Source organism: Vombatus ursinus, unplaced genomic scaffold (assembly GCF_900497805.2).
Source record: "Vombatus ursinus unplaced genomic scaffold, bare-nosed wombat genome assembly UNPS02014847.1, whole genome shotgun sequence".
Taxonomy (NCBI): domain Eukaryota; kingdom Metazoa; phylum Chordata; class Mammalia; order Diprotodontia; family Vombatidae; genus Vombatus; species Vombatus ursinus.
Window position 1 is genome coordinate 1,067,104 of NW_020954625.1, and position 18,731 is coordinate 1,085,834.

The window sequence follows — 18,731 nt, forward strand, 5'->3', positions numbered from 1 at the left end:
CACGTTTGTGTATAATTGAGTGTAAAACTTGCGTTATCATGATTTTTGTGAATATCATTTTTTAATGGCAGGGATCTACCACATTGTGGGTTACTTTTAATGGAAAAGGTTGACCAACTGGAGCAGCCAGTCTGGCGTATTTCAAGGCTTTATGATTTCATGGGTGTCACTAACTCCCTCCACCCATATAGCTCTCAGTCCCTCTGTGACTTGGTGATGGGCAGTCTTCAACAAGTTGCTGTCATTTTAAAATAAATTACCTTAAAGCCAACCTGTTGAGGAGCCTTTCAGAGCTCAGAAAGGCTGGTCTTTGGTAGGCGGACAGTTTGTCTAAAGTCTTTCTGGCTTGGGGAAGGCTCTGTTGAAGCTTGGGCAGTAGCACACTTACGTCTCATCATGATATGGAAATGACTCAGAGTCATTTCCATATCATGATGAGGCATAATAATAGGATTTTAGTTGAGGAGGAAGGTGATGTCTACAGTAAATGAGGGAGGCTTAGGTTTATTTTATACATAGTAAAAGATATTACCACGTCTCCTTCTGCCTTGAAGAGGAAGAGTTGTCTGTTACCCTTCTCAATGCAAGAGATCACTTTATTATACCGGATGAGTCTTGGGGCAGAGAATTAGGCTTTAAGGTATTTTTAAAAAATTTTTTTTGTCCTGGGGCTTATTGTTATTTGAAAACTGGTATAACATGTAGCATGTTGACTTTGTATAGGTCTGTTGGCGAAAAAAGCTGTTGAAGCTGGTCTCCGGGTTAAACCTTACATCAGAACAAGCTTATCTCCTGGCAGTGGGATGGTTACTCATTACCTCAGTTCAAGTGGAGTGTTACCGTACCTTAGTAAACTTGGGTAAGTGACAGTTACTAAAGTGTAGAGTAAGTCAGCAGCCCCAAGGGGAGGAAATTGGGAGGTGGAGGCCGCGGTTCACACCCCAGCCTTGCCACTCATTAGTGAGAAAAGCACTTTGCAGACTCTCATATGGGCTGTTAGGTCAGAGCTGGCACTGTACCAGTAGCTGAACGATGGGCGAGTCTCAGTCTCTAGCGTGAAGGGTGGATGACCGGCTGGGCGCTGGGCTGTGAGTACAAAGACGACGAGCATGAAACAGCCCCTGCCCTTAAGGATCTTACATTTTATTTAAATTTAAATATAGACGAAAAACGGGAAATATCTCAGGGAAGCAGGAGCATCCGGAGAATCAGGACGGGGCTCTCAGCAGCTGGCTGCAGATCTGAGCAGTTGGAGGCGAGGGCTCTGTTCTAGGCATGGGAGGCGCTCTACCCTGACGCATGCACTGGGGGACTGGGAATAGCTGGAAGGCCAGTATGGCTGAACCAGAGAGTTCTGGAGCTGAGCTTCAGTGCCGCGCAGAGGAGCTTGTTTTTGATCCTAGACGTGATAGGAACAACTCAAGCAGACTGAATAGATTGGGAAGTAGGAGTATTGCTTCATCAGATATATGGATGAGATTTGGAGAGGCATAATTCTTGAGACTCAGGGACCAATTAGGAGTCATTTTACTGGGGTAGATGAGGCCCGATGAGGGCCTCAGCTCGGTAGTTGTTCTGTGAGTGGAGAGAAGACAGAAGGGGAGATGTGTTGTGCTGGTCGACTTGACAAGCGGTTGGATGTGGGGGACGTGAGGGAAGAAGGAGGAGGCGTCCTCTTCACTGAGGAAGAACATGAATGAGAGGAGAAATGGAAGCCGTGAGAGCCGAGAGTGAATGGATGATAGCTGAGGGCACAGTAGAGTCAGGGGAAGGCTTTCTAAGGCATATTTGTCAACAGCTGGTAGTGAGCCAGTCATTTAAGAGAAAATGGAGATGGGGGCGGGGTGGTGAGATGGGACTGAAGAGCCAGAGGTGAATAGTAATAAGGGTCCAAGCAGAGCAGTTGTCCTTGGCAAGGAAAGGAATCCCCTCTTCCTCAGCAGCTGCAATCAAGGCTGTGGGCTTCTGTGGCCCTCAAATGCCATACCTGAGTCCTGATGCTGATTTGAGGTTAGATGGTGCTTGATGAGAGTACACAGATGAAAACACCAATGAAACCTGTGTCTGATGTGTGACAGATGAAGCAAATTCACTTAAAAAATGTTCAGAATGAAAAAAAAAATGCATCTGTGCTTTCCCAGTATAATGTGTAATATAATAACTTCTCCTTTCCTTTTTTTTTTAAATGTAGGTTTGAAGTAGTTGGTTATGGATGTTCAACCTGCGTTGGAAATACAGCTCCCTTGCCAGAAACTGTTCTGAATGCAATAAAAGAGGTAACATTTATAGATTAGCAAAGACAGGTTTCAGAGTTGCTCCCAGAATTTTCTTAACCACTTTCTAGTTATTAAACTAGTAATTAGCTTCATAATCTTGAAAGAATTTTGCAACATACTTTAGAGTCACTGTACTATTCTCATAGAAACAAGAGATGAAGTGGAGGTAGTGAGGGTAGGCAGCTTTTGCTGGCAGTGAAATGATGATAGCTGGAAGGGAAGTCAAGTTTCTAAGTTAGAAGGGTCCTAGAAGGTGCTTTGGTCTAATCTATGGCTGGACAGAAATTCCCTCACAAGTGATTATCCCATCTGTACTTGGAGATCGCTCTCCATAATGGGGCCTCCCTTCTGAGTTAGCCCATTGGAATCATTATTGCAGAACCAGGGAATTGCAAAGTGGCTTGAAGTTTGTCTAGCTCAAACTGTGCCTGAAAGGAGTCCCTCCACAATATCGGTGAATGGTCAGCCGGCTTTGGCTTGAAGATCTCTAATCGAGAAGAGAGCTGACTGGGCCGTGTCCTGGCACGGCCTTTTCCACTCTGGGGTAGCCCTTCTTCTTCTTAGAAATTTTTTTGCTTATGTCAAGCCTCAACCTACTCTATGACTCTCCTTGTTATTCCTATTCCTGCCCTCTGGGGACAAGCAAAATTATTTTAATTCCTCTTTTTGCGTAATAGCCCTTCACATAATTTGAAAACAGTGAGGAGATCATATCATCCATGCTCCCAGGTCTTGTTTTCTTCTAGTTCACTATTCCCAGACCCTTTAACCAGTTTGCGTATATCGTGGCCTCCATCCCTCTCAACATCCTTGTAACTGCTTCTTGTTCCAGAGAACAAGCATTGGGTCCATGACATGGGTGTTCACTTTCAGTGTCTATAATTCTCTTCTTCTGCTTTGGCAGGGTTTGGGAGAACTTGGGGCTGGGAGTCGAGAGATCTAGGTCTGCTTCTGTCCTCCTCAGTTCCTTCAGCTGTCAAAGGAAAGGATGCATTAAGTGATCACTTAGGTTCTGAATTCTGAAATTCTGGGGTGTCTCTGGTCGTTCTGAGGTTCCTTTCTGTGCAATCATTTTTTGCTGTTTGGTAATAGAACCTGTTTGGGTTATCTCGTTAGTCCTTGTTTTTGTTTATATCTGAGTTGTTTCTTCTCTTGACGTGAAATGTTTTTTCCCCTTTTTTTTTAGGGTGACTTAGTTGCCTGTGGGGTGTTATCTGGCAACAAGAATTTTGAAGGTCGTCTTTGTGACTGTGTCCGTGCCAACTACCTTGCCTCGCCACCTCTGGTAGTAGCTTATGCCATTGCAGGAACAGTGAATATAGATTTCCAGACAGAGCCTTTAGGTAACTTGATTTCTTTCTGAAAGAGGTGTTTATTCTCTGAAATGGAATCATTTTTATTAGAGTAAAAATTGGCTAGTACACTTACTTTCTTTCTATTCTTATATGTCAGCTAATATGGATACTCTAGTACATAAATTCTGTTACTTAACTTGAAGCAATCTGTAGGTCAGTTATTTACTTGGCTAATGATGTATTATCTTTGAAAAGCAATAAGTATTTTATCATTCTTTGCTTACATTGAACATTTTTAAAAAATCTTTTAAAATAGGTACTGATCCTCAAGGCAGAAACATCTACCTACATGACATTTGGCCTAATCGAGAAGAGCTTCATAAAGTAGAGGAAGAACATGTGATATTCTCTATGTTTAAAGAATTAAAAGAAAAAATGGAGGTAAGGATGCTCTCTTAAATAGTGCAACATAAGTGCACTGTTCTTCTGTCACATACCTGGATTTCTGAATTGTGTCACGAGACATTTTATTTACAAAATGAGCCTTTGGAATGGAATGTTTTCAGTGTCAGATCTGACATGACTCCTTTTAAAATGATTCAAGACTCTCAGGATCTGATCGCCTTTAGTTAATGAAAAGAATCGCCGTTATTTTGATGTGTGAAGAAGACTGGTACAGATAGGCTCCGTTGACATGGGGACAGGGATTTGAGAGCCAGGAAGCTGGGCTCGAGGGGCAGAAGGCATCCCAGTGCTGGATCCAAAGAAGGAGAACGGTGCTCAGGGGCCGTATAGAATGACATGGAGCAAGCAGCAGAGGGGCAAGAAGCCCCCTGCTTGTATTGGAGTAACTTCAGCGGGACTGCGCTGTGAAGCAAGGTAATAGTGGCCAGCGTTAGGAGGAGTTTGTAGACATGAATTTATTTCCAAATAAAAATCAAAGAACTGAACATTCAAAAATACTGCAAAGCATCAGTGAGTTAAAATTAGAACTATCTGTTAATATGGAAGGGTTTTTAAATTCCAGTTTGTTTTTTTAAATTAATTTATTTTGAATTATCAACAATCACTTCCATAAGCTTTTGAGTTTTAAATTTTTCTCCCCTTCCCTCCCCACCTCCCTCCCCAAGGTGGCGTGTAATCTGATATAGGCTCTACGTATACATTCCTGTTAAACATATTTTCACATTAGTCATGTTGTAAGTAAGAATTAGAACCAATAGGAGGAACCACTAGAAAGAGGAAACAAAACACAACAGAAGGAAAAAAAATAGCAAATAGTATGCTTCAGTCTGCATTCAAGCTCCATAGTTCTTTCTTTGGATGTGGATAGCATTTTCCATCACGAGGCGTTTGGAGATGTCTTAGATCCTTGTATTGCTGAGAAGAGTTAAGTTTATCAGTATTAGTCATCACACAACTTGGCTGTAATTGTGTACATTGTTCTCTTGGTTCTGCTCACTTCACTCAATATCAGACCATACAAGTCTTTCCAGGTTTTTCTGAAGTCAGCCTGTTAATCATTTCTTATGGCACAATAGTATTACATTACATTCATATATCACAACTGTTCAGCCATTCCTCAACTGATGGGCATCCCCTCATTTTCCAGTTTTTTGCCACCACAAAAAGAGCTGCTGTGAATATTTTTGTACATGTGGGTCCTTTTCCCATTTGTCTGATCTCTTTGGGATATAGCCCTAGAAGTGCTTGTGCTGGGTCAAAGGGTATGCACATTTTTTTAGCCCTTTGGGCATAGTTCCAAATTGCTCTCCAGAACGGTTGGATCATTTCACAACTCCACCAACAATGCATTAGTGTTCCAATTTTCCCACATCTTCTCCAACAGTTATCATTTTCCTGTTTTGTCATGTTGGCCAATCTGATAGGTGTGATGTGGTATCTCTGAGTTGTTTTGATTTGCATTTTTCTAATCAGTAGTGATTTAGAGCATTTTTTCATATGACTATAGATGGCTTTACTTTCTTCACCTGAGAAACTGCCTGTTCATATCCTTTGACCATTTATCAATTGGGGAATGACTTGTATTCTTATAAATTTGACTTAATTCTCTATATATTTTAGAAATGAGGCCCTTATCAGAGACACTGGTTGTAAAAATTCTTTCCCAATTTTCTACTTTCCTTCTAATCTTGGTTGCGTTGGCTTTGTTTGTGCAAAATCTTTTCAATTTAATGTAATCAAAGTTATCCATTTTGCTTTTCATAATGTTCTCTTTCTCCTGTTTGGTCATAAATTCTTCTGTTCTCCATAAATCGATAGGTAAACTATTCCTTGCTCTCCCAGTTTGCTTACAGTATCAGTGTTTATATCTAAATCATGAACTCATTTTGACTTTATTTTGGTATATGGTGTGAGATTTTGATCTGTGCCTAGTGAAATTCCAGTTTTACTATAGAATGTATTTTCTGTCTACCTTGGAGTTATTTAATGAAGGATATGGTGATATCTTTCTGTGCTGACATGCTTTGTAATATAACTCCAGTCATGGCTAATTCTCTTTTAATATTATTTGTTGTGAATCTGTCAGCCATGATTTTTTCTTTCAAAACTTGCTTATATTTCTTTAACTTGTTTTATATTTTTATCCTTTTGGAGCGAGGAAGGTTAGGGTGTTGGTTTTTTTTGTTCTATTTTTTTTTTAATGTTGACTCCATACTGTATATACAAGTTTTTGTTTGTTTGGTCATGAAACTCACCTTCAATCTTTGGAGGTGGCCATTTATTCTTATATCCCAGGATCTGATAAGGATCTAATTATTTAGCCTGTGCCTCCGCTTGAAGGTTTGTAGATGTCATGTATATCCTCTTTCAAGCTCCATAGCCAATGGAGATCTGCCTCATCTTTTGTCTAGTCTTGTGGGTGAACATTCTGGAAAGTAGAATCACTTCTCAGTACCCTTTCCCAGCTCCGTGTCATCTGGCTTGTGCCATGACAGTCTGATCTCCCCATGGCATTCCAGATTTCTTGTGCACCGTCCTCGGGGTTGCACACGGAAAAGACTTCCATAAGCTTGCCTGTTTATTAATGTGTTTTTTCTTCACAGAAGGGAAATAAGCGATGGAATTCCTTAGATGCACCAGATTCTGTTTTATTCCCGTGGGATTCAAAATCTACTTATATCAGATGTCCATCCTTTTTTGATAAACTTGTAAGTATTCAGTTACAAACTTTAAAACATGATACTGTTTCTGTAGTGGGGGGTTGTGCTATTTGTGATCTTTACACATTTTTATTGCTTGTCTTATAGGCCAAAGAGCCAGTTTCACTGCAGCCTATTGAAAACGCCCATGTCTTGCTCTATTTGGGAGACTCTGTCACAACTGATCATATATCGCCTGCTGGAAGCATTGCCAGGAGTAGCGCTGCTGCTAAGTATCTCACAAACAGAGGGTATGTATCCACAAGGGCTCTTTTCTTGCCAGCAGTGAGGCTGCTTCCTACCAAGATCATCCCCATTTGGACTGGTTCCCAGGGGAAGCCATACGTGTTTGAGTGTGGGTGTGCTTGGTTCAAAGGAGAGGTAGACCTCTAGTCAGATCCTTGCTTGTTTACTCTTTTGACTATGGAGCTCACTTAAATTGAGCCTTTGTCTAAATAGACAGCTTCTCAAAAAGAAAAAAAATAGCAGTTTCCTCCTTTTTTCTCCCTAAATCTTGTTGATTTAAGAGACTAGTTTAATGTGCCCTGCCAGAATAAAGACTGATCATTTGAATCCTGTTACATGCCCGTTATGAGAAATGCATGGAATCGTGTACTATGTTTACTTGGATAGTGACATACAAACTTGGGGTAAGTTGGTTACGAGCATTGTGGGGTAGATGGCATCAAGGGTGATGGCCTTCTGCATCCTGATAAATGCTTGGGAATTTACAGTGAAAGTAATTGTCCATTCATGAGATCATAATCTGGGGGTAGATAGATCTTATTTCACTTTTAAATGATTAATAATGCAGACATTGTCTTGTTACCTAATAGGTGCCTTGGCACCAGGGTGAAAGTTATGCACAGAACTCTCTTTGCAGAGCTATATTCTGGTTAGCTTAGAAAGGATTTACTTATTTAGTATATTAAACCATTCATTGAAAGAATTTATTGAAAATGCCTTGTGAAAAGTAAATAGCTATTCTGTAGAAAGACCAGTTTATTGTCACTTTCCACAGAAAAAGATTTGTTTCTTAAACTTCTGATATTAGGTCTATAAAAACAATTTTTTAAAGAAAACTATAAATAGATATTTGTAGACTAGACAGTGTTAGATCTAGGATCCTTCCCGTGAAGAGACTTTAGGATTTTGTGGAGATTTCTAATACTATAACAATGAGAACTAGAATAATGTCACTTTACCCTCATTTTGTGTATGCTTAGGACCTCCCTTAGCTCATAAGTTTGGAAGTATTTTGAGGAAAGGAAAGTCTTCGTCCCATTTTCTCTCAGCTCTAAACTGTAGGAGTAAAATCAATAATTTTGTTAATTTTTTACTTGCGTCTAACCCTTTTACTGTCTAATGGACAAATTTAACCGTAAGATTTCACAGTCTCCACTACAAGGAACCTTAGAAGTCATAATTCAACCTCATTTTATTGATGAAGAAACTGAGACCCAAGGAAAACAAGTGATTTTCTTGCTGAGAAAACAGAAAGCAAAGTTAACTTAAATGTTGACTGTACGTATCCCAGCAATCAATTGGTATCTTGTTTTCTAGCCTTACACCTCGTGAATTCAATTCCTACGGAGCCCGGAGGGGTAATGATGCTGTGATGACGAGAGGAACCTTTGCAAATATCAAGCTCCTCAATAAGTTCATTGGAAAACCAGCTCCCAAAACGGTCCACTTTCCATCAGGACAGACGGTGAGGAGAGACTCAGATTGTTCCAGTTACTGTTTACTCGAGTTCTGCCTGCTGACTTAATGGGGAATTTTTGTTTGTTTTTCATCTCTAGCTGGATGTGTTTGAAGCTGCAGAATTGTACCAGAGAGAAGGCATTCCCTTAATTATTTTAGCAGGGAAGAAATATGGCTCTGGAAATTCAAGAGACTGGGCTGCCAAAGGACCATATTTGATGGTATTTTATACTTTTGTACAACTTTTCTTAAGGAATGGAGAGATGGGAGTGTAAATTCCCTTAAATCCATCTGCAGCTTCTTAAATTTAAAATGCTGTCTAGACATTTGCATGTTGTTTGCCTGTGGTTAATTGTTCATTTTGACCTTTTTTTTTTTTAGAAGATTGTAGTTAAATTTTAATGTTCTTTCACAGATGTTGACTAGGACTAGATAAGCGTTTTTTTTCTTTATGCATAGAAAAAGTTGGGGCCAGGGATTTTGTTGTTATTTTTAGTAATTATTTAAAGATGGGTGGATGGTTGAATGGATGGACATGTCAGTCATTGTGCCCTCCCCTCTAGCTCCCTCTTCCACAGTGGGGATCCATCACACTCAGAAGGATTGTCAATTCTGTATTCACTTTGTGACTGGAGAAAGGTGAGCTCACGATCACCCATCAGTAGAACATCAATGTCCATTAATTGAGGACATCTTGAGAGAACATTCTCCAAAATCTCTTAAAAAATTTTGGCTACCATGCCCAACTTTTCAAATAGATTGATCTTAGCACCTGTCATTTGGCCATTATTATTTTGTTCTTTGTCATTCCTTTGGTCCTTGGTGGGTTTTCAGTGTTAAATCCACTTTTCAAATGCAAACTATCCCAGTCAGTAATAAGAGGGAATCAGAAAGACTTCACCAACCAGCACAGTTTCATCTAGTGCCAGCCCTGGAAAAAATGCCATGTTTCATGCCAGGGCCATAGCTTGCCAATCTCTCCTGCAGTTCATCTCAGTAGTACTAAGAAGAATATTTGTACATCTTGGGAGCCTGGTTTAGGGTCTATCCAGGAGGTGACAGGTTGTCCCACTCCAGGTCAGAACATAGAAGCCTCTTCTACTGAGCTTAGAGAAGGTGCTGCTTCGGCTCTACAGGCTGGAGAATCTTCTTGGAGTGCATGCCATATGCCATTTCTCTTTTCTTAGAATTTGAAAGAAATAACAGTTGTTTATTATAGGGTGTGAAAGCTGTGGTAGCTGAGAGTTATGAAAAGATTCACAAAGACCATTTGATTGGAATCGGCATCGCTCCACTGCAGTTTCTTCCAGGAGAAAATGCCAGTTCCTTGGGCCTCTCTGGCAGAGAGCAGTTTTCTTTTTCATTCCCTGAAGATCTGTCGCCGGGAGTCACCTTAAACGTAAAGGTATCTGCAAGGTTTTCAAGTCTGGGGCTGTGCACTTTCCAAAGGGAAGCTGGGAGAGCGGGGTCCTGCCTATAGATAGCCATGCTTACCTTACCCTAAGTGGGTGTCGGTGGAGTCCTGGGTTCCTTTCTTAATGCTTGTAACACCTCTGCATTCTGAGAGCCTCACCTACAGAAAGCGTGACCAGTGAGGGGGAAAAGCAAGCCAAAAATTATGCCAGAGAGCCTATAGGTTTTCCTCTTCTGAAAGCCAGCCTGGCTGTCCTAGAACCCAGTATCATTCATTTTCATTTCTGGTGAGCTCAGATATCCTGCCTCAAGCTGATTAGCATGGATAGGAGAAGGGGAAAGCTTTGCTGTACATACACCTCAAAGGCATAGCAGGGTAGGGCTATTCCATCCCCTGGAATGTCACTGCAGGGACCATGTCTGGTGGCCAGCCCGTAATGTTAAATTAGGCTTTGATATATTCTGTTTAAGAATATGCAGAGAAGTGGGATCCACTCAAGGGAGAATTCCATCTAAAATATAAAAAACTTTGGTGCTTGTACAGGTAAATCTTTGACTGGAAAATGGTGATCTTGAAAAACATATTTCCCAGTAGTTCTGTACAGTCAAACCTTCACTCTACTTTGGGCTTGTGTTGACATTTTTGGAGGTATATGTTCTAATGCCCCCAGTTAGAGCTTTGGTAGAGGGGTGATACTTGATTGGATTGATGGTATGTACATTTGCTTCTTAGCCATTTGGTTTTATTCAACTTTTCTAGCATGTCACCGTGCTGAGACTAAATGAAACTTAAAACCACATGACTTGGGTCCTAATAAATAACAAAGTTATTTATGTAGCCATATTACTGTCATTAATTACCTTAGCACCCTTAGGCATTGAATCACATTGGGTTTGTTGAGTAAATTCACAGGGCTCCTTGCAGCATTTATAAGTTGAATAGAATTTCCCAGATCCCCCTCCTAATGTGGGTTCTGTATGTTGGACTTTCCAGCAGTAAAAGTACCACAGACCTGTAGAGGGATAATAGCAGGTCCTTCAACTTGTGTAGAAAAAAAGTTACATCTTTATTTTCACTCATCTCTAGCTGAATTTTAGCATTTCCTTTTATTATAGGGGGGAGAAGATCCTTAGGTATCCCTAGATTTCACCACACTGCTAAAGGGGTCTGTTACAAACAAACCAGTCTAGTCCAATGCCTTCCTTTTCCCGAGGAGAAAGGTCTGTCTACAGAACTTGCCCTAACCTGGAGGCATAAGCAGTCTGTGGACGGACACCCAAGCATCCTGGCTTTCATCCCCTGTTCTAATCCATTTTCAAACTCTGCTTGTTTCTTGGCTTCCAAGTCCTGTTTGAGATCTTTATTCCTAGATTCACCACTGAGTAAGCATCTCATTGCAGAGTGGAGGCATCCCTGCACTAGTCCTGAGGCAGGAGCTAGGAGAAGAAAGTCTAATTTCAGCTCCTCCCTAAAAATTTAAGTTAACCAGCATATTTGCTGTAAATGATAAGTTCTAGATGATTATAACAATAACTGACTTTGCAAGGCTCTTGGAAGTTTGCAAAAACCTTTTCGTGTATTACGTCATTTGAGTCTTGGAGCAACGTGAGGAACTTGCCCTGGGTTTTATCCTTGTTATTCCAAGGAAGAAACTCCCTTAGTCCTATAGTCCCACGGCTTAAATGGGGCTTGTGGCAGGGAGCTGGGCAGGGCCCACCAGGCAGGGTCACAGACTTCTTCATTCCATAGATTGTGTGCCACACGTGGCCAAAACAAGATCTCACCTGGTGCCCACCTTGTGATGGAGCCTTCCCACATTTACAGCACATGCACCACTTGTTGCCATGTCTGTATGCACAAAGCTTTGTTAGCTTGGTTAGACCTGCCAAACATGATGCCCTTTGGCATTGGCATAGCCTCCTGGGGAGCCCAGGATCACTTCCATGCTGCCTTCAGAGTTAGGAGGAGCAAGACTAAGCATCTCTTTTTTTTTTTTTTTTTTTTTTTTTTTTTTTTTTTTTTAGTCTAAGCAGTGGAGTTAAGTGACTTGCCCAGGCCCAGGGTCACACAGCTAATAAGTGTTGTTATGTGTCTGAGGCCGAATTTGAATTCAGGTCCTCCTAAATCCGGGGCCGGTGCTCTATCCACTGTGCCACCTAGCTGCCCCCTAGGACTAAGCATCTCTCTTTGGGTTTAATATGTTCTCTTCTAGAATAGAAAAAGATCCTGACTTCCACTTGTTAAAAAAAGGATTTATGAGAGACATTTGATATCAAGAAAAGTGTTTTTTGGCAGAGAAGGCTTTAGGCAGTAAGAAACACTGTCCTGCAATTTTGAGAATTTACCAGTGACTCATTCAGACCTTTATTAGAACACCCACTCTTTACAGAGTACCATGCTGAGTCTAGAAGGAGCTACCTCGTGTAGCCCTCATGGAGTTTATTCTGGCCAGGGAATGGAGGACTAATAATGAAGTAGACTGGGAGGCCGGGTGGAAAAGGTTCAGAGAGTGCTTTGTTTAGGAGGAATGACAAGTTGATCTTAATAGGTTCTGGTTTTTTGTTTTGTTTTGTTTTTACTTTTAAAGACAAGCACTGGAAAAGTATTCAGCGTGATTGCTTCATTTGAAAATGATGTGGAAATAACATTATACAAACATGGTGGATTATTAAACTATGTGGCTCGAAAATTCTCCTAGTATCTACTGAACATGGATCCCCTTCCATAATTGGTAACTGCAAATGCCTTGTGTGATGGACCTAGGAATCCATACCATGGAGCTACAAACAGTTGCTGTATGCTCAGTTATCTCATCCATGGGTGTAAATGATTGTGAATCATCGTAGTGACCACAATGAGATCTTTCTTGATTTTAAATACTATACGAATGGTGCTATTAACATTGCTAAAATCAGCCTAAGTGTGTTGTGGAAGAGAGCTGTAAGTATGGGGGGATGGGGTGGGGGGGATATTTTATCAAACCATTTTGTAAATAAACAAGGTGGAGTTTGAACTTGAATTGTGGTGAAGACTATTATGTAAGAGCAGCCTTCCTGCAGTTGTTTTCCTTTAGTTTTGCACCTTTAAAACTGGGTACTACTGTTTGTTGGTTTAAGAGTAACAGATTTACGAATGAGAAGCCAAATCAGATTAATGAATTCTGAAAGCTGAGAAGCTGGGATCTAAATGGACTTTGAACTTTGATTCTGTAGCCTTAGAATTGAGGTAAGCAAAGCTGGTGTACTTAGGTAGGTGTCTGCTCTAGTTTGGAAATAGAGGCCAGAGCTAGCTTCAGCCGTCGTCCAAGGGACATGCTCTTAAGAAACAGGGTTTTGTGTAGGGGAGGATGGGCCTTTCCAGATTGCTTTTAGCTATGAGGATCCAGGAGGAAGGTGACACTAGCCTATTCCACAGTAGTCCAACATGTTACCTCCAGATGTTTTGTAATTTGTTGGTTAAACTGCAAGGCAGGATCATAGAATCACAGATGAAACAGAAGTTATCCACCTTCATGGGAGACTTTTACTTCCAGATACACATCATTTACCAAAAACTTACCTTTTTACTGTTGTTCAGGATCTGAGAAAGGAACTATTTATTTGACCAGACAACTCTAAAAATGATCTCCAGGCTTTCAGAGATGGCCTAAAATCCTAGCCGATGTTCAGTCTAAGGTGGGAAGTGGCTGAGCAATTGTAGCAGTTTTTATTTTAACATTTGGGTCATCTTTTGAATTTTTTAAAAACATTTTCTGTTGCTTTGAGGCATCCTTTTATTTCTTTGGGTCGGCATTCGTACTAATTGTGTTATCACCCTCTTTGAGGGCAGCAGTGTTTAACCTATTCTGAACACTCTTGTCTTTCAAGCATATATTCTTGCTTACCAGAATGAATTCCTTGATATAACCCAAAGAAGCTGGACCACTTTTCTATTACCCAAGGGGTTAGATGATTATTTCTGAAGCTTTTATAAGTTATTTTAAATTTAAGGAATTTCATTTTAAGAAGTAAAACTGAGTGAAAGGAAAAGTAATGTAGTATTCACTTTGAAATATTGTTATTGCAATTTTAAATCAATTAACATTGCATATATAAGGAATGATAAAACCCTTCTGACTATTTAAACCAGTGGACAGGGACCACTGAGTAACTATTGCACAGAATTACCAGTGTGAGAGTTTACAGATAAGTCATAAATATATATTTGGCTGATCAAATGTGCTAGGTTGAAGCTAAGTGATTTTTCTTCTCCCATCCCTCGCCTTTCCCTTCCCACCACTCACATGCACTAAAAACAAATTCTCATCTGATAATACTCGTTTCCTGTCACCTTTAAACCATATTGTTTTTTCTATACTTTATCATTCTCCTGTATATCCTTGTCAGTGTGTTTTTTCATTTACGTGGAAACATGTTGTAGTTGGAATTGTTACATTCTAAATGTTAAAATAGCCTTGGCGATTTTCAGAAGGAAGTACTTGACTTCCGCAGTTGCAGATCATTTGGAGACAAGTCTTTATAAACTTGAGACCATCCTGCAGCCTCTGAGGAGAGCTACGAACACGCACGAGTCAACTGTCCACCCGGCCGAGGCCATTTTGAATTCTCCACTAGGAATAAAGCATTTACAGCTCGACGTCTAGTCCCTGTGGCCGTTGTTGTGGTCAGCGAGCCTTAATTTGCTGTCTAATCCCACTTCTCTTGATCTGATATTTGTATATTGCAAGTAGAATTTCCTTTCCTGGAAGGTGGCTAGATCTTCCTTCTCAGGAAGAACTGCTGTTGGCCAGCTCTTTGTTCCATGAGGAAATCCTGGCATTCAGTGCTGTTTGTGTGTGTGTCCCTTTAGTTATCGATGTTTCTTGCATAGAAGTCGCCTCTTGCACACTGAAACTAGAAGAAATAAAGTAATGTTTAAGGAAAGGAAGACCTGTGGACATGTCACAGAAGCACCTCAGGGTTTGTGATCTCAAGTACACTTGTAAAAGCCCATCATCACCTGAAATGGTGTGTTGTTTTTTTTTTACTTTAACAGTAAATTATGCTAAGTGGAATGCCCAATTTCATGACTTATAGGTCTGCTGCTCTTTGATATGAAATCAGTGAAAAAGCTCTCTTGTTCAGCCATGAGTAACCACACCGACCCCGATAGTTGTAGTTGTCTGTTCAGTGACTCTGACCGACTTCTGAAGGGAAGGGGCTGCATGCCTGTGCTTCAGAGGGCAGGAGTGAGGTCCCCACAGCCTTGCTTTGTTGTGCACGTGGGGGGAGGGAGTACATTCCTATGGAAATGAAGCCCAGACAGCCCAGCTGCTGCCTACGTGGCCTGGAAGATTTCCCATCTTGTTAGGACAAGTGTTGCACCTGCCTATAGTAGGGTGGAAAGAAGTTATTTGGCCACTGTGTGGGCGTGGCCCCAATTAAAAGGCAACTTTTTTCTTTTGGCATTTAATTTATCTTTGAGGGTGGCAGAGGGAACAAAATGGACACCCTAAGCCTTCCTTGGTTTGTTTGATTTGGGAGAACAAACCAAAAAATATTATTTGGGCTTTTGAAATGTTTATTCCCAAAGTTGTGATAGTGTTGCTGTTTCTATCCATTTGACATCTAGTATATGGCTATAGAACCATATGTATAGTAATCACATTTGAGTAATTGCAAATCGATGTCTACTGTTTAAAGCCAACAAAACAGTATAACAGTTTTAAGTTCAACAATGTTAAGTATTGTATAGAAATATATCTGGAGGCAAAGTTCAATTGATGACAATTGTGCATATAATGTTACCAATGTTGTAAATTATTTTTAATAAAGAAAATTGTATTATCACTGATTTTGTTTTTTCTATTTAAAAATACTAGTAAGGAGAATAGAAATCCAGCATTGATAAAATCAGACTAAAATGAGCCTAAAGATTAGAGGTGTCCCTTCAGTTTACACAACTTTCTTCATAGTTTTACCATTCACTTGTTCATAAGGATCATCGGATTCAGGGGCAGCTGGATGGCGCAGTGGATAGAGCACAGGCCCTGGAGTCAGGAGGACCCGAGTTCAAATTTGGCCTCAGATACTTACTATCAGTGTGACCCTAGGCAAGTCACTTAACCCTGATTGCCTTGCAAAGAAAAAGGATCATTGGATTCTAATGGCTTCCATATGGAGGGATCACTTAGTCTTAAACCACTTGTTTTTAGATGAGGTGTTGAGGTCCAGAGAAGTGACTTGGAAAGAAGTAGCAGGGCTTGGGTTTGAGGAGCAGTGGGTGACCATCACTACAAAAAAAATGGCTTTGGAGTCATCAGACTAAGGTTTTAGGCAAATGACCTTCCCATCTTGGCCTCACTTCTTCCAACAGGGAGATTGGCCCTCAAAATTCTAAATCCTATGATTCTGGCATTCTTCCTGCTATACCACAGAGACTCATAATTATTCATTACTCTCATTTATTTGACCAAGTGGGACCTGAAAAGGTGTGTAGTTCTCCAAGGGCAGGAACTGTTGTTAAATTATTTTTTTTATTGTAAATCTAATAGTAACTTTTAACATTTAAAGTCAGCAAAGCACTTTTAAGTGCAGGGCTCCAGTAGGATAATATAAACTCTGTGAGGTCCATACTACAGGTCTCAACACTCATTAAGAAAGAAACCAAGAGGTTGTGTGATTTGCCCATTCCATGAAATATCAAGGGTGGGATTCAGAGCCAGGATTCAATCAGTCCAGGTCCTAAATGATTTGCTGTGCCATACTTCCTCTTTAAATAATCATCGTCAAGGAAATCACTGAGAAAACAATGGTATATAGTGGAATGGAATGTTACAGGATGGTAAAAAATGACAGCTGTGAAGCAGAAATGAGGGAATGTGTGTATGCATTGATGTAGGACAAAGTGCACGATGACTAGTGATGTAGATGAAGTAATCACTAAGAATCAAACATGGCAAGATGAAAAACCAATGGAGTCAGTCAATATACATTGATTTAGCAGCACCAGCACCTACTGTGTGCCAGGGGCTGTGCTGGGGTGCAGATAAAGAGCATATGCTGTATATGTCCTAGAGACTAGGTAATGCAAAACAGCAGAGAGCTAGGAGAGGATGATTTTATATACAGGCGTTCATACACACGTGTATATATATATATATATATTATATATGTATGTGTGTATGTGTATATATATATATATATATATATGTTTTCAGATGTCACTGTATGAGATGTTTTTTGCTTAATTGTGTTTGTTTTGTCACGAGGGCCATAGGGTTCGTCCTGGAGGGGGCATTGTAAAATGATCGAAGAACCAAAAGTAAAATGTATTTTTAAAAATAAGCATTAACAAAAGCATTTAGACACAACAAAACTAGGAGAAAAAAATTTTAACAGGGCAAAACCAAAGTAAATTCCAAACAAACCATCGTCAAGATGCGTTTGTTCTTTGTCTCTTTTTTAAGGCCTGTCTGAAAATTGGACATGTCACCCTGGTGGTGTCCAACTCAAATAAAAATGGGCCACTCAAGGCCATGAGGATCCCTGCTGGTATGTATGGACTTAGGAAGCCTCATGTTAACATTCATCTATATGTCACTGTATATTTATTTTGTTAAAGATTTCCCAATTACATTTTTATCTGGTGGGCCCCAGGAGTGTTGTGGGTGGTGTACAACCTGATGCCCTGTATTGATAACTTAAACCCTGTGTTCCTTATTTTTCTTTATTTAAAAAAAAAATAGCATTTATATATGTATATATGTGTGCTTTTATATATGTGTGTATAAAAAAACATATATACTATTTCTGCCAATGTCACTGCCCCTCATTTTTTGTTTCACATTTATCATATTTTATGTCACCATAATATTCACTACATTAATGTCACTTTAAACAAATACTTTTGGTTGATCCAGAGCCAGAATCTCCATTCCAGGTATTAGGGTTTAGAGCCTTCACAGAATCTGGCCAGCCTCTTCGCCAGGGAACCAAATTCCTTAGCATTAGTGAAATTACAGACTAGACTATATAAGGGGCCTGGAAGCCAGCTCCTGAATCGTTTTACTAAGTATCTGTATAAAAATCTCTACCCCTTACTTGGTAAGTGATCATTCGGCCTTTACTTTATTACCAAGAACCCAAGCCTGAGGCAATTCATTTTACTTTTGGAAAACCGTAATTGTTAGGACGGACGTTTTCCCTTACCTCAAGCCAAAATGTGCTGCTTTGCAACTTTCGACCCATAGGTCCTGATTCTTCCCTCTCTGGCCTTCGTTAGCTAGGTGGCCCTCTAATCACCAGATGATGCGTAAAATAGGCAGATAAAGAGCTCTCAGAGTGTTAGCCGATGTCATGGAGAAGGTCCAGTAGAGCACAAATCAAAGAGGGATTCCCTTTTAGACGGCTGATGCCCTAGAACTTGAGTTAGCAAGCCCAGGAATGTTGCAGAACCACTCAAGAGTCTGACTTAACCGCCCCCACCGGATGATCCAATTGATTAACAAACATGGCTCTAGAGTTCTTTCTTTGAGCAAGGCATTTCTTTATTTCATATACCTGCAAGGGAAGGGTCATCCAAACAGACTCGGCATAGGGTTTTAGTGCCATCTAGAATCTCCTTCCCCAAGTGAGAACAAGCCTGAAGTTACAAACTTCTGAGAAGACAACTCGGTGGAGGGTGGTACAAGGTTAGGAGGCAAATGGAGGTATGATTAATCTCTAGCGAAGATAAGCAAAGTCAAGTCATTGAAGCCCAATGGCCAGGTTGGGGTTGCGGGGGGAAAGAGGGATACTCTGAGAAGAAGCTTACAGACTAACAAATAATTGATTACAACAGGTCGAGCAGACGCTTTTTAGTGTTCTGCCCACAGACCGTCAAGTTTCTCCTGGGAGAA

General features: G+C 40.4%; 1 protein-coding gene across 1 annotated transcript in view; it reads left to right on the forward strand.

Annotated features, from left to right (window-relative positions):
• Positions 1 to 15,637, forward strand: part of IREB2 (iron responsive element binding protein 2) — a 42,432-nt gene extending 26,795 nt beyond the window's left edge. The window contains exons 13-22 of the mRNA XM_027840639.1: positions 724 to 859; positions 2,192 to 2,276; positions 3,463 to 3,619; positions 3,888 to 4,012; positions 6,640 to 6,744; positions 6,844 to 6,986; positions 8,299 to 8,446; positions 8,538 to 8,660; positions 9,659 to 9,844; positions 12,441 to 15,637. Coding sequence (XP_027696440.1) covers positions 724 to 859; positions 2,192 to 2,276; positions 3,463 to 3,619; positions 3,888 to 4,012; positions 6,640 to 6,744; positions 6,844 to 6,986; positions 8,299 to 8,446; positions 8,538 to 8,660; positions 9,659 to 9,844; positions 12,441 to 12,551 — 1,319 coding nt within the window. The 3' untranslated portion in view covers positions 12,552 to 15,637. The remainder of the gene's footprint in view (positions 1 to 723; positions 860 to 2,191; positions 2,277 to 3,462; positions 3,620 to 3,887; positions 4,013 to 6,639; positions 6,745 to 6,843; positions 6,987 to 8,298; positions 8,447 to 8,537; positions 8,661 to 9,658; positions 9,845 to 12,440) is intronic.
• Positions 15,638 to 18,731: the final 3,094 nt, after the last annotated feature.